Here is a 15,204-nt window from a genome sequence, read left to right on the forward strand (position 1 = left end):
ACAGGGACGTGGTTGAGAATTCTGTATGCACCTCAGGAGCTCTTCCTGTGGTCGGTCACAGTCGCAATGTTTCCTCTGTTGTCAACAGCAATTGCAGACCCTGGCCTCATGGGAAGTGGCTTGGAGTATCGTTCGAAAATCCTTCTCACCCTTTTGCAAGTGAAGGGTATAAATCAACCAGCTCACCAACTGGCAGGCAACTGAGTGCCAATTTATCTGAATCCCCTGTCAAATGTGGTCAGAACCAAACATCAGCCAAAAGGGAGGCAGGGCTAGCATAGCGGTTAGCGCAACACTGTTACAGCGCCAGTGACCCGGGTTCAAATTCAACACTGTCTGTAAGGAGTTTCTACTTTTTTGCCACCTCTATGTGGGTTTCTTCCAGCTGTTCTAGCTTCCTCCCACCTTCCAGACATACAGATAGGTTGATTGGTCACAGAGGTGTGTTTAAGCGGCGCAGGCTCAAGGGCCGGATGGGCCCACTACCGTGATGTGTCCCCAAATTATAAAAAAAATTTAGAACAAAGTCACTCACCGAATTCCACTTGCACCTCAACGTTGGTTTTTGGCTGCACTAAAACCGGACGCTTTTGCTCCCTCTGGCTAGCTACAATGAAAGAAAATCATCGGCAATCAACAACTGACTCACTATTAGGCAGGAGACCATTCAGCCCATCAAGTCCAAGTCAGCTTTCAGGCCATCAGTCTCAATTCCTTTATTTTCGTGTACCTTTCCAACTCATTCTTTTCATCCACTGGTGTTCTGGAAAGTAAACCAACAGGTTGGACCACGGCCAGGTTTGGTGGCTTGATGCCCAGGAACGAAGAAGGCTGCAGAGAGGGGCAAACCTAACCAAGCCCATCACAGGCACCGACCTCCCATCCACTGAAGACATTGATGTGAGGCATTGCCTCAAGAAGGCACCATCATAAAGGACCCCCATCGCCCTGCTCCCTTCAGTGAGAAAGTTCAGAGGCCTGAAGACCAGTACCTCTAGGTTCAAGAACAGGTTTCTTCCCCAACAGTTATCAGGCTCATCAATCTCCCCATAATCACCGGATTCATAATACTACTACTGCAGGATCATCAAAGATCTGTCTGCACTACTGACACAATGTTGACACTAATTGCAAATACTATTATTCACTTAGAACCATAGAACATTACAGCATTGAAACAGGCCCCTTTGACCCTTCTCGTCTGTGCTGAACCATTTATTTTGCCTCGTCCCACTCATAGCCCTCCATACCTCTCCATCCATGGGCCTGTCCAAATTACTCAAATGTTAAAAATTGAGCCCACATTCACCACTTCAACTGGCAGTGACTTCCACCACTCTCTGCATGAAGTTCCCCCTCATGCTCCCCCTAAACCTTTACCATTAGACCCTTAACTCATGTCCTCTGGTTTGTATCTCACCTCCCGTCAGTGGAAAAAGCCAACCTACATTTACTCTGTCCCCCTCATAATTTTAAGTACCTCCATCAAATCTCCCCTCATTCTTTGACATTCTAGGGAATAAAGTCCTAAACTGTTTAACCTTTCCTTGTAACTTAGTTCTTGAAATCTGGACAACATCCTAGTAAATCTTCTTTGTCCTCTTTCAATCTTATTGATATCTTTTCTTTAGTTAGGTGACCAAAATTGCACACTATACTCCAAATTTGGCCTCACCAATGTCTTGTACAACTTTACCATAACATCCCAATTCCTGCACTCAATCCTTTGATTTATGAAGGCCAATATGCCAAAAGCTCTCTTTACAACCCAGTCCACCTGTGAGGCCACTTTTAGGGAATTATGTATCTGTATTCCCAGATCCCCATGTTCTACCGCACTCCTCAGTACCCGACCGTTTACATCCTTTCTTGATTTGTCCTTCCAAAATGCAACACCTCACACTTGTCTGCATTAAATTCCATCGGCCATTTTTCAGCCCATTTTTCCAGCTGGTCCAGATCCTTCTGCAAGCTTTGAAAACCTTCGCTGTCCACAACCCCTCCAATCTTAGTCTCATCTGCAAACTTCCCACATTATTATCCAGATCATTGATATAGATGAAAACAACAATAACCCCAGCACTAATTCCTGAGACACACCACTCGTCACAGGCCTCCAGTCTGAGAAGCAACCAGGTCCAGCAGGTAGGAAGGGTGTCTTACCTATGATGGTGACATGGAGCGTCCTGGTCAGGTTGAAGGTCTGATTTCCTCGTGACACAGTCACAACGCATGTGTAATTTCCTTTGTGGTATTCCCTGACAACGCCGAATCTCAACTGTCCTCCAATCTCGCTCACCGTGATCTTTTTCCCTACTCTGGAGCACTTCTTGGAAGGGGGAGAAAGAGGGAGCAGAAGCACATTTAGCAGTTGGAGTAGGTTGGAGCACGAGCTGGGCACAGTCCTTCAAGGCTATCCCAGAACCCTTCCCCAATAGCACTGAGGGACTACCTTAATCAGAAGAACCTTGATGACTCAAGGCAACAGTGGATGTCCCCAAAGGCAATTGACGAGCAATAAACATCTGACTTATGGACACCCCAAAACACAACAACTTCCCATGACATTACATTCAAAAGTCCAATGGATGTGCAAATATTTGATCCTATAACTGCAAGCTAACTAACACCGAGAAGTCTTTGAGGCAGGGAGGCTTTATGTTGTGACATCACGTAGAGTCCAACAGGCCAAAGTCAGATTACCTGCAGATTCTGAGGAGCTTCTGGAGTTCCCCTCCTTCATAAAGAGAGTCAAATAAGTTGTCATACAAAGTATTATCACAGAAACAACCCAAGTGGTCACAAAGACAGCTAAAACCAGCCATTATATAACCGTCAATACAATCCCATGGACACTGAACCATTCGTTCCAGATTTGCAGCCATGGCCCCAGCCTGGCCCTGGGGTACAGCTGCTAGTGTTGGCTCCCTTGCTTAGGCTTTTTGGCTGATTGAATTCTTTTGAGTGCCAAATCTTTAGGCAGCAGGGTTAGTGCAACGAATTTACAGTGCCGATTCCAGCGCTGTCTGAAAAGTGTTTGTACGTTCTCCTTGTGGTCTGCATGGGTTTCGTATGGGGACTCCAGTTTCCGCCCACCCTTCAAAACGAACCGGGGTTGTATGCTATTTGAGCAGCACAGTCTCGTGGAGCAGAAAGGCCTGTTGCCGTGCAGCGTCTCCAAATTTAAATCCTTTCACATATGAGCAGCAGATAGTCATCTCCCCCTCCTCTTCCCCCCTCCTTCCTCTTCCCCCCTCCTTCCTCTCCTCTTCCCCCCTCTCCTCTATCCCCCCTCCCTCCTCTCCTCTTCCCCTTCCCATTTCTTCCTCCCTCTCCCCCTTTCTCCTTCCCTCCCCTCCAACAACAGGACATATTTGTTACTGGAGGGGTCCTGTAGAAATCTTTATTCAGTGATTTGCCCTTGCCTTCTCTGGTACAGAGTATCACAGATTCACCATGTGCTTTGAGTGAATACACTTCACATCTCAGTCCCTGCAACCTGACAGTGTGACATACAGTGGTGTCCTTTTGCATGCTCCAAGATCACTACAGGAGGGAGGGGTTAAATTAAATACTCCCGATTGTCCATACCATGTACCAGGCTGTTGATGAGTTGACCAAAGCAGTGGAGAAATTGCTGGTATCGGGACACATCTGGAAGATCGTGTCACCCACGGGGAGCTCAAGAGGGAAGACCAGTTCCTCGCTGCTGAAACATTTGCCCGGTCCCTTATGGATAATGAGGAGTGATACTGATGCTTTGAAACAACCAGAGGTATTTCTGTAACGGGAGAAATGGAAGTTGGGATTGGACGCAGTATAGAGCCTTCTCTCCACCATATTCAGCCAGTTTTCACCTTGCAGGAACAGAGCCACCTGACTCACTCAGTGGCATCTCCTGTACACGAGAGTTCTAGGTTCAAGCCTGAGGATCAGGGGAGATGTGCTGAACTTCAGGATTCGGATTGGAGCAAGTACCCTGACTAAGTCATCAGGGTCATATGGAAACAGGAAATGCTGGAAACTCTCGCCAGGTCATCGGATCTGGGATTCGAGAGGGTGCTGAGGGCAAGGGTTCCCAAAGGGTCCCGGGCGCTTAAGGCTCACTGATCGTGGTTTGGACCTGGAGCTCAGGTTGCCAATGGATTGAACAGGAGTCTGTGCGGCTGCAGAGGCACAGTTCTTGAGGCAACCCCGATATAGCCATCGATACGAGGTCATTGCCTGGGTAGGCTTTGTACAAACCCAACCATCCTGGGTAGATCCATTTCTTTTCGCCTGCTCTTGATCCACCAAACTAGTTTCAATCTACCTTCACAAGATCACAAAGTAAAAGAACAGAAGTAGGACATTCACCCCATCGAATCTGCTCTGCAAATCCACCTGATTAATCTGTTCTCACATCTAATTCTAAATTCCGGACTTTTCCCCATATCCCTTGATATACTGACTCTGGAGCAGTTCTTGGAAGGGGGAGAAAGAGGGAACAGAAGCACATTTAGCAATTGGAGTAGGTTGGAGCAAAATACCTATCAATCCCCTCCTTAAGCTCCCCCAACGATCGGGCCTCCACAGCTGGATGTGGCAATGAATTCCACAAACCCACGACCCTCTGGCTGAAGAAATTTTAAATGGGTGCCCTCTAAATCTAAGACTGTGCCCTCTTGTCCTAGATTCACCCACCAAGGGAAACATCTTTTTCACATCGACTGTCCAATCATTTCAGCATACTTCTATAAACCTTGACTCTATCCTTTCTCCCCTGGTCCAATCCCTCCCCACCTACATCTACAATACCTCACATGCCCTCCATCTCCTCAATGACTTCAGATTTCCCGAACCGATCACCTCATCTTCACGATGGAAGTCCAATCCCTTTATACCTCTATCCCCCACACAGAAGGTCTGAAAGCTCTTCGCTTCTTCCTGGACCAAAGATTTGACCAGTCATCCTCTACCACCTCCCTTCTCCTCCTGGCAGAACGTCCTCGCGCGAAATAACTTCTCCTTTAACTCGTCCCACTTCCTCCAAATTATGGGAATCCGCATGGGTCCCAGCTACACCTGCCTGTTTGTGGGCTTTGTGGAGCAATCCATGCTACAAGCCTACACAGGCAAGACCCCTCAACTCTTCCTCTGGTAAATCAACGACTACATCGGGGCTGCCTCATCCACCCACAATGAGCTTGTCAACTTCATCCACTTCTCATCCAACTTCCACCCTGACCTCAAACTCACCTGGTCCGTCTCCAATAACATTCTCCCCTTCCTGGATTCTGCCTCTATCTTAGGAGAAAACCTTTCCACTGACATGTACTACAAACCCTCCAACTCCCACAACTACCTGGACCACACTTCCTCACATCCTGTCCCTGCAAGGATTCCAACCCCCTTCTCTCAATTTCTCTGTCCCCATCGCATTTGTTCCCAAGATGAGGTCTTCCAGTACAGACTTCCGAAATGTCTGCCTTCTTCCACAAATGTGGCTTCCCCTCCACCACCATCAACTCAGCCCTCACCCACATCTCCTCCATTTCACCCTCATTTGCCTTGGTCCCCTCTGCCCCCAGATGCAACAAACACAGAATCCCCCTAATCCTCACATACCTCCCCACAGCCTCTGCATCTAATACATCATCTGCCAGAATTTCCGGTGCTCACTACAGGACTCCACCACCAGACACAATTTTCCTTCTCCTCCCCTCTCAGCCTTCCGTAGAGACTGCTCTCTCCGCGATTTCCTTGTGTACTCATCCCTCTCCACTTAACCCCCTGGCATCTTCCTCTGTGCCCACAGGAGGTAAAACACCTCCTCCTTCACCACGGTCTGGGGCCCCAAACAGACCTTTCAAGTGAAGCAACACTTCACCTGTACATCCAGAGGACCTATCTACTGCATCCAGTGCTCCCTTCTCTACATCAGAGAGACCAGTTGCAGATTGGGAGATCACCTCGCTGAGCACCTTCTCTTCATCCACAACAACAGCAACCTCCAAGTGACTGACCATTTCAATACTGAGTGCCTCTCCCACACTCATATTTGTCCATGGCCTTATGTAGGGTTCCACCCAGACCACCTGCAAGTTGGAGGAATGACCCAGTCCAACCTCGAACTCAAGCCCTCCAGTCCTGGTCACATCCTGGCAAATCTCCTCTGCACCTCTCCCAAGTTATTCAATTCATCAGAGAAGAAATTTCCACATGTATCTTGAGATGAGTGGCCCCTTATTTTGTAACAATGTTGTGTGGTTCATGATTCTCGTGAGTGAAAGCATTTCCACTTCTGTGAAGCCCCTTAGAATATGAACAAGATCATCCTTCATTCTTTGGAACTCCAAGGAACACTGAGCCAAACTGTCTCGCCTCTCTTGTTAAGACGACCCTTTCATCCCAGGGCCTTTTCAAATTCCAGATTTCAAACTCGATATTTTCTGAAACCGGATTTGAACCCTGCTCTCTGAATTGTCCACATTTCCAGAATATTAGCCTGGCAAGTTAACAACTGCACCACATCCAGGAAATGGCTTTCAGTGCGACCGAGGTCAGGGGAAAAAAGATCATGGGAAGAAGGGAGCTATGAGAAGAGATGCCCCTCAGAGACAGAATTCAAAAACACACAGCTCCAGATTCAGGGATTCCCGGTAGAATCAGACTCTTGATCTGCCCTCTCATTAGTAAAAGATGGATGCTTGTTTAATACCATACACCCCCACTTTTGTCTTGTATCACTCTATGCCCTGGTATTTTATTTAATAGAATACAATTCCCTGCACCTTTGCTTCCATTCTTGCCCTGTTTGTTGCACAATATATACATTGACCTGTCTGGATAGCACACAAAACAGAGTTGATCACTGTTTCTCAGCATGCATGTCACTAAAACAATTCAAAAAAGAATTTGTTGTTAACAAAGCTATTTGCTGAGGTGTTGGAAGGAGTTTCAGTGGGAATTTCCAAAGAGAATTGGACAGATACTTGAAGGGGAAAAATGCTCATGGCTATTGTACAGGACAGGGAAGAGGACTGCCAGGGAGTGCTAGAACTTACATAATGGGCCAAAGAGCTCAAGAGATTTCACCCCTTCTAGTTTTCAACCTTCACAATAAGGTAGCCTGAGAAACTAAATGAGTCAACCTGTGCATCACCTGTTCCAATACCTCAACATGCAAGTGTAGTTTCCCGAATCGTTGGTGAACACTGGCCAGAAACATAGCCACTCCTGCTCTGCTGAGACACGGTTCTTCTCCTGGTGAAAGTTCATCGGCATCTCCTGCTCCTCACCCCACGTGCTTTTGTACCACAACAGTGTTAGGCCTGATCCATTGGCCAAACGGTAGCTCCACTCCGTGTACATCGGGAAGAGAGGGCACCTGACCCTCAGTGGCTCCCCATCGTGGGCCTTCACCACACTGCCGTTGTCCACACCCCAGCCTATGCAGCCTCCTGAAGCAGGAAACAGAGAGGGAGTCACAGTCATCACATTGATAGTGGAACCTAGGGCCCTTCATAAAGGTAGCAATGGCTGAATATTGGCCGGGGAAGGGATTTATTGCAACTTCATCGATTTTGCCCTGAATGATTTACAGTAGCAAATGTAGCGAGCGAGGGTTCTTCATGGGACATGGGCTTTGCTGGGAAGTGTAGCATTGATAGTCCATTCCTAATCATGGCTGGAGGTGGTGATGAGCTATCCTCCTTAGCCAGTGTTGCTGGGAAGGACACTCCAGGGTCAAGATTCGGGAATATATGTCCAAGTCAGGACGGTTTGCAAAATGTGGAGGGGGAAATGGTGTCGGCAAAGCTCAATGCGTAACGACTGTTCACTTGTGCAGTAAGTAGCTATGCAACTTAAAAACAGGCCCTGAGGTCTAAAGTGCCCAAACAAGTTGTCTTCTCAAGCAAGTCCCATGCAATATAACACAAAAGTTTGCAGACACTGTGGTTGAAGTAAAAACACAAACTCAGCAGGTCAAACAGTGTCCTTTATATCGCAAAGGTAAAGATACAGAACTAATGGTTCAGGCTTGAACCCTTCATCGAGGTAGGAGTAAAATGTAGGCAGATGCCCAAACAAAATGTGGGGGTGGGGGCAGGGGGAGGAGCACAGTTCCACAGGCAGGAGATAATAGGTGGATAAGGGAGGGAGGGCACACCAGCAAGCAGGGGAAGGGGGGATGGCTCTGTGCATGGAGAGGGAAGGGGGTGGAGACCGGGGGATGGGGAAGAGAGGGAGAACCAGGAGTGGACTAGCTGAAACCAGAGAAGTCAATGTTAGTGCCGTCCGGTTGGAGAGTGTCCAGAATATTAAGCGTTGCTCCTCCAATTTACAGGAAATCTTGCTTTGACAGGGCATGAGGCCATGGTCAGGCAAGTCTGTGCGGGAGTGGGGCACAGAATTGAAATGGGTGGCCACTAGGAGATCCCGGTCACTGATCTGGACAGAGTGAAGGTGCTCAGCGATCTCCCAGTACGTGTCCAGTCACTCCGAAGTAGAGGAGACCGCAACAGGAGCACCGGATGCAGTCGATGACACCCAAGAATTCACGTGAAGTGTTGCTTCACTTGGAAGGAGAGTTTTGGGCCCCAAATGGTGGAGGTGGAGGCACAAGTGTGACACTTTCTGTTGCCACTGGGAGATCCCTGCCATTTGCTTGAATTCGGCCCATCACCCTCACAAGCTTCCCTGTCCATCTACCTGTCTGAATGTCCTTTAAACAAGCAGCCATCACCACTTCTATTTGTTCCACGCACCCACCACCCTCTACGCGCTCAGGTCTCCTTCATGTCTTTCCCCCTCTCACCTTCAATCTATGCTCTCTAACGAAAATACATGATCCCAATCAAAATGGGATGCAACGGGGAGGGGATCCAGCAGGTGGTGGAGTTTCTACGTGCCTAAAGCCCTGGCTCTTCGTGGAGAGGTGGTGGGTTGGAGGCGCTGTCGAGTAGCCTGGGATACGAACTTAGTGGACAGTGGATGCACCACATCCACTCAGCACCAGGGTTGGAAGCCAAAGAGTATTCAGGATGGGTGCCAGAGCAGCAGGCTGCTTAGCTCTGGATGAAGGTGAGGCTGGTCTGAACCAGGCAGAAGTTACCTGAGACATGTAGCTGGTGGAATGGCCTAGCATTCAGGAGACGTCATTCACCATAGAATAGAGTGAAACATGAAAGCCTGCAGATGCTGGAGGAACTCAGCTGGTCTCACAGCATCCATAGGAGGTAAAGATATAGAACCAAAGAGTGAGACAAAGGTGATAATTGGACATGGATAGGATTTCAGATTCACTGTCAGAATTACCGCTAATTTGCAGTGCAAAGAAAACTGTGCTCAGTGTATACATGTAAATAAATAATGAAATGTAAACGAACTAACTACAGTCCAATCACAGAGTCCTCACACCACAGGGATTGGTTAAAGTGGAATGCGAGGGGGGGCGGGGGCCAGTTTGGAAACCACTGCTCCAAAGGAAGCAAGTCCGGATGTGGAAGCTGATATTCTGATAACCCAGTTCCAAATACACCCACAAACAGCGCACACCAGGCCCAGCCACGCACGTGCGCACACCCTCGCACACACATCCATTTGGAAGAAGTCAACCACAGCATCTTTCCTTAACTCCCTTACAAATTAACAGCTGATTTGAAAGTTATTAGCCATGGAATAACAGTGTCACCAGTTACAACTCTGCCCTCCACTGGATTGTTTTACAGTCAGTTAACCAGTTAATACAACTCTTGGAATTTATGTGGCTGAAGTATTTAGTGCATAATCAAGCATTTTGTGTATTGATTTTATGTTAAGCAGGTGTCTTTGGAGTTCTACATTCCTGTATTATGTTTAGAATTGCAAACTGGGGAATAAGTCTCAGCAAATGTATTCAGGAAGCATTAATAAAAAAGGCCATCGAGATCTTCCCATAGCAGTCACTGCCGCAATGTAGCAAATCTTCTACTGATGTCATTACTTCAGAATGACGGAAGGCCGCTCAGCCCACTGGCTCCATGCCAGCTTTCATTACCCCTCTGCTTATTTTTCTTCATTTCCTCTCACATGCCCATCTACTCCTCCTTACCACCCCCTCATCATCTCCCCACCCCCCACCTCCCCACCAATCACCAAACAAAAACAAGAGCAGGCCATTTGGTCCTTCTACCTCCATGCCATTTTCTGATGCTAGCTTCATCTCCCTTGATTGCCTGCGTATCCTTTCTATTTATCCGGCTTGCGCACACCTCTGCAACGCCATCACTATCCTGCACCCGATCTCAGCTTCTCTTTCCATAAAGACATTAATTTTGGCCGAAAACATATCAGAGTCAGTGGACGAGACAAATAAGGCATTCACTGCTCCAACAAGCACATTAGGGACTGGAGGTAAACTGGCCAGTTCATTTACCTTTTGCCACATTTAAATGAAATCTGGGAGATCCTGAGCTTGTGAAATGCATCGTGCTAGTATGAGCTTTGCCAGTGATGCACGTGACGGAGCAACACCACGCAAACTTTACGGCGCGTCGAGGAGAAGAAGCATCAGGATGAGCAGACGAGAAATGCAAAGGGATCACAAGGTAACGGGGAAGGAAAATAACATCCTGAACTCGGCCTAATGCAGTGGTTCTCAACCTTTTTCTTTCCACTCACATCCCACTATGCCAGTGTGCTCTGTCATTAGTAAGGGATTGCTTAAGGTGGAATGTGGGTGGAAAGAAGAAGTTTGAAAACCTCTGTTTTAATCATCCCTCATTGACTCGTTATGTGGACGGTTTCATAACTCTAAAGGAAATGGGCCAATGACCATTTTTCCCAAGCAAAATATTTCAGTAACATTTGGGTCTAGAGCAGTGATTCTCAATGTTCCCTTTCCACTCACCTTAAGCAATCCCTTACTAATCACAGAGCCCTGATGGCCTAGGGATTACTTAAAGTGGGAGTGAGGGGAAAGAAAAGGGTTGAGAACCACTGGTCTAATGGAAGGCAACGCAACAAGAGAGCTTTGGATCAAGGCCCACTTCACAAACCTGCCCAGTAAACAAAGGTGTATATAAATAAACTCATGGGAATAACACGATTTGTGGTCTAAATGTTGTCTTGAATGTTCTGAATAAAATATATCTAAAATTTTGATGACAGAACTATAGAAGATTAATGATAGGTTTCTTGTCGTCCACATTGCACCAGGTACACGTGCACCGAACATTTCAACTTGCTGAATAGAAAAATAGACAACTACAAAATTATTTTTAGAAGGGATAGAAGAGATTTGGGGCAGAACATATGGCATAGCAGTTAGCGCAATGCCTTTACAGAGCCAACGATCAAGACCAGGGTTCGAATCCCGTGCTGTCTGTAAGGAGCTTGTACATTCTCCCCGTGTCTGCATGGGTTTTCTCCAGGGTCTCCCACCATTCAAAACGTACCAAGGGTGTAGGTTAATTGTGTGCAAATTCATTGTGTGTAAATTGGGTGTCATGGACTTCTGGGCCGAAATGGCCCTGTTACTGTGCTGAATGTCTAAATTTAAAAGTTAAATTTATAATTTAAATAGAAAAGAGAAAGATAATTAATATTCACAGTTAACAAAGTGCAAGAAAAAAAATGATGTTACAGCAGTGCAGGGGGGTATTTTTGGGGTGTCTGAGTAATTCATTCGTCTGCAAATTTACTACTACTGACTGTAGTAGAAACACACAGAAATGTTGGTGTTGCAGTGTCCAGAGGAGGTAGAGATATATTGCCCACAAGGTCTAAGCAAAACAGCAGGTAGGCATCCGAATTAAAGAATGGGGAGAGAGAGGAGGTAAAATGGGAGGGGGAGGACTCCAGACTGACAGTCAAAAAGTGTTAATTGGATAGGACAACACCTGCCGGCTTTTTGCTTATACCTTGAAGAAGGGCTCAGGCCTGAAACTTCGGTAATATATCTTTACCTCCTATGGACGCTGTGAGACCGGCTGAGTTTCTCCAGCATTTCTGTCTGTTTTTAATTTATTAGTGTAGCAAGGGGAGTTCAAGAGCCTGACAGCTGTTGGAAACTGTTGTTGAACCTAGAGGTGCTGGTCTTTGGGTTTCTGTACCTTCTGCCCGAAGGGAGCAGTGAGAAGAGGTTGTGACCAGGGTGATGGGGGTCCTTTATGATCTTGGCTGCCTCCTTGAGGCAGTGCCTCACTTAGATGTCTGCAATGGGTTTGTATCAAAAGCAAGTGGGCTTGAGGGTCACAGGTTGGTGAGGTGTTGTCTGCCACTGCAGTGGCAAATGGGTAAATGAAAAGGAAAGATTTACAGAAGGCTCACTGGGGCATCATCTTAAACAAGTTGGGCCCAATGGCCTCTACCGTGAGCTTCAGTGGTAAAGTAGTTCACGTGGAAGGGTTGTACCCTGACAGCGTTCACCCAACCACAGGGACCCACTCACCAGATTGATCACGGGCTTCACTCGTGCCAGTACCGAACAATAATCCAAGGAGAAGGACCAAGAAGATATGAGCCATTCTAGGAGAGAGCAAACAGCAAGATGAACGTTTCTGTAAGGGATGCAGGAAGGATTTGAAGCTTAGATGAAAGGTGCAGAACCCCACATACAAACTCTCCAGTGTTACAAAGTACTACAAGTACATTCCAGGAAACAAATACTTGGTCCATCAACGTCGATGACCTCCTCGTACGGAGTCTGACTGAAGATGGGGGATTTCAGGAGGGAGTCAGGGGAACACAACTTAGTCCTCATCAAGGGGGGGGGGGGGGGGGGAGGTCAAGATCTTCAAATTCCTGGGCGCCAACATCTCCGAGGATCTGTCCTGGAGCCGCCACGTTGGTATAATCACAAAGCGCTTTGTGATGTGTTTCAGCAGATTTCGTATGTCACCGTGGCGAGCATTCTGGCCGGTTGCATCACTGCCTGGTAGGGAGGCGCCAACTCTCAGGACAAGAATAAACTCCAGAGGGTTGTTAACTTGGTCTGCAATATCACAGGCACCAGACTTCACTCCATCGAGGACATCTACTTGAGGTGCCTTCAAAAAAGCAGCCTCTACCCTCAAGGACCCCCACCACCCAGGCCGTGCCATCTTCGCTCTGCTACCATCAGGAAGGAGGTGCAGGAGCCTAAAGACGAGCTCTCAGTGGCACAGGGACAGCTTCTTCCCCTCTGCCATCAGGTTCCTGAATGATCAATGAACCACCGACATAGTCTCACTTTTTGTCCACCATTATTATTTTTTATAGTAACGTTGTAAGATGGTTATACTATAAATGTTTGCTGCAAAACACCAAATTTCGTGACTTGTTCGTGACAATAAATTCTGATTCTGACCTACTGCAAGCACTCTGCGCCCACAGTTCATCTTGCCACTGAACTTTGACGAGCTGGAATATTTTCATTTTAAGTGATAGTGAGAGATATGGTCACCCACATATCAAATGTGTAGATACAATAAATTTGGAGCTTGCAGTAGCTGCATGGGTGTGTAAACCAGCTATTCTCAACAGGGGGGGTGGGGCAACATCCCCTGGAAGTGCGGGGGCGGGGGGGGCCTGAGTACATTTAAGTAAAAGCCTTGTTTTCTCTTCACCTCATGTAACACAAATATTTTTAATGTATTTTATATAGGCGATAGGAGAAAAGGACAGAAGGAATCAAAACTTGACTGCTTCACAGGGATGGGGGCCTATCAATTTTGAGCAGAGACCTCTAGGGGGCGACCACAGCCAAAAAAAAACTTGTGATTGACGTAAAACATGCCAAAAAATGTTAAATTAACACAACGCACAAGATAATAAAAATCTAAAATATGATTAATAGATAAACCGTCACAGTTACGGACAGTGCAAATAAAGGCGCTGTTTCTTTAGTGCAGCAGATCTTTAGAATCAGGAGACACTGTCATGAACGTGTCACAAAATTCGTTGTTTTGTGGCAGCGTCACAGGGCAAACATTTATATGAACCACCTTATAACAAATAAATAAAAATAGTGCATGAAAAGTCAAAGTGAGGCAGTGTCTGTGGTTCACTGATCATTCAGGAATCTGTCGGCAGCGGGGAAAAAGCTGCCCTTGTGCTGCCGCGTGCTCGTCTTTAGGCTCCTGTACATATTCCCTAATGGTAGCAGAGTGAAGAGGGCAGGGCATAGCCTGGGTTGTGGGGGTCTTTGAGGATAGAGGCTGCTTTTTTAAGTCACCGCCTCATGTGGATGCCCTCGATGGAGTAAAGTCTTGTGTCTGTGATGTCGCAGGCAGACTTAACAACCCTCTGGAGTTTATTCTTGCCTTGCGAGCTGGCGCCTCCATACCAGGCAGTGATGCAACCAGCCAGAATGCTCTCCATGGTCCACCTGTAGAAGTTTTTGAGAGTCTTCGCTGATGTACTGAATCCCCTCAAACTCCTCACAAAGTATTAGCTGCTGGTGAGCCTTCTTCGTGATTGCATCAAGATGGAGGCTCCAGGACAGATCCCTGGTGGCCCAGACGTGGTTGAGCATTAGAGTAGCAGAGAAAGTTTGAAAGCCTGATCACTGCTGTGTAAAGACTATTCTTGAACCTGGAGGTGCTGGTCTTCAGGTTTCTGTACCTTCTGCCTGAAGGGAGCAGTGAGAAGTTGTGACCAGGGTGATTGTGCTCCTTTATCACGTTGGCTGCCATCCTGAGGCATCACCTCACAGGCGTCTTCAATGAACCCGAGGTCAATACCTGTGATGAACTTGGCTGACATGATCTGTTTGCTCAAGGGTTGTATATACATGATTTGTTGACTTCAATGTTCTGTATAAAATGCATCTATAATTTTCACAATAGAAGGGTTTGAGGCAATAGAGAGGGTATCAATAGCAGGTTGCCAAAAACAAGAGGACACAGGTTTAAGCAGGGAACACTACAGCACAGAAACAGGCTCTTCAGCCCATCTGTGCCAAACTATATTACCACTGGTACCATCCAACTCCACAGACCACAGCTCTCCAGACCCTCCCACGTACCTATCCAAAATTTTCTTTTACATTGGATTCCAACCTGCATCCACCACCTCAGCTGGCTGCTCATTCCACACTTTCACCACTTTCTGAGTGAAGGAGGTCCCCCTCAAGTTTCCCTCAAACTTTGAGAAGGGTATTGTAAGTTTTCTTAGCACTATTTCAATCTTATTGATATCTTTCCAGTAGGTTGGTGACCAAAACTTTACACAATACTCTTCTCAATCCCTTTGTCTTCA

At 47.0% G+C, this 15,204-nt stretch overlaps 1 protein-coding gene across 9 annotated transcripts in view; it reads right to left on the reverse strand.

Moving 5' to 3' along the window:
- Positions 1 to 15,204, reverse strand: part of LOC138742740 (interleukin-1 receptor accessory protein-like) — a 31,111-nt gene that overhangs the window by 11,009 nt on the left and 4,898 nt on the right. For 5 of the 9 annotated variants that reach the window (XM_069897558.1, XM_069897556.1, XM_069897555.1 and 2 more), the window contains 5 exons: positions 12,416 to 12,492; positions 7,145 to 7,442; positions 3,592 to 3,781; positions 2,164 to 2,329; positions 536 to 607 (listed from right to left, as the gene is read on the reverse strand). In XM_069897558.1, coding sequence (XP_069753659.1) covers positions 536 to 607; positions 2,164 to 2,329; positions 3,592 to 3,781; positions 7,145 to 7,442; positions 12,416 to 12,491 — 802 coding nt within the window. In that variant the 5' untranslated portion in view covers position 12,492. Of the gene's footprint in view, positions 1 to 535; positions 608 to 2,163; positions 2,330 to 3,591; positions 3,782 to 7,144; positions 7,443 to 12,415; positions 12,493 to 14,568; positions 14,775 to 15,204 lie in introns of all 9 variants that reach the window. The other 4 variants (XM_069897552.1, XM_069897551.1, XM_069897553.1 and 1 more) reach the window with 2 other exon arrangements.

Source organism: Narcine bancroftii, chromosome 9 (genome assembly GCF_036971445.1).
Source record: "Narcine bancroftii isolate sNarBan1 chromosome 9, sNarBan1.hap1, whole genome shotgun sequence".
Taxonomy (NCBI): Eukaryota; Metazoa; Chordata; class Chondrichthyes; order Torpediniformes; family Narcinidae; genus Narcine; species Narcine bancroftii.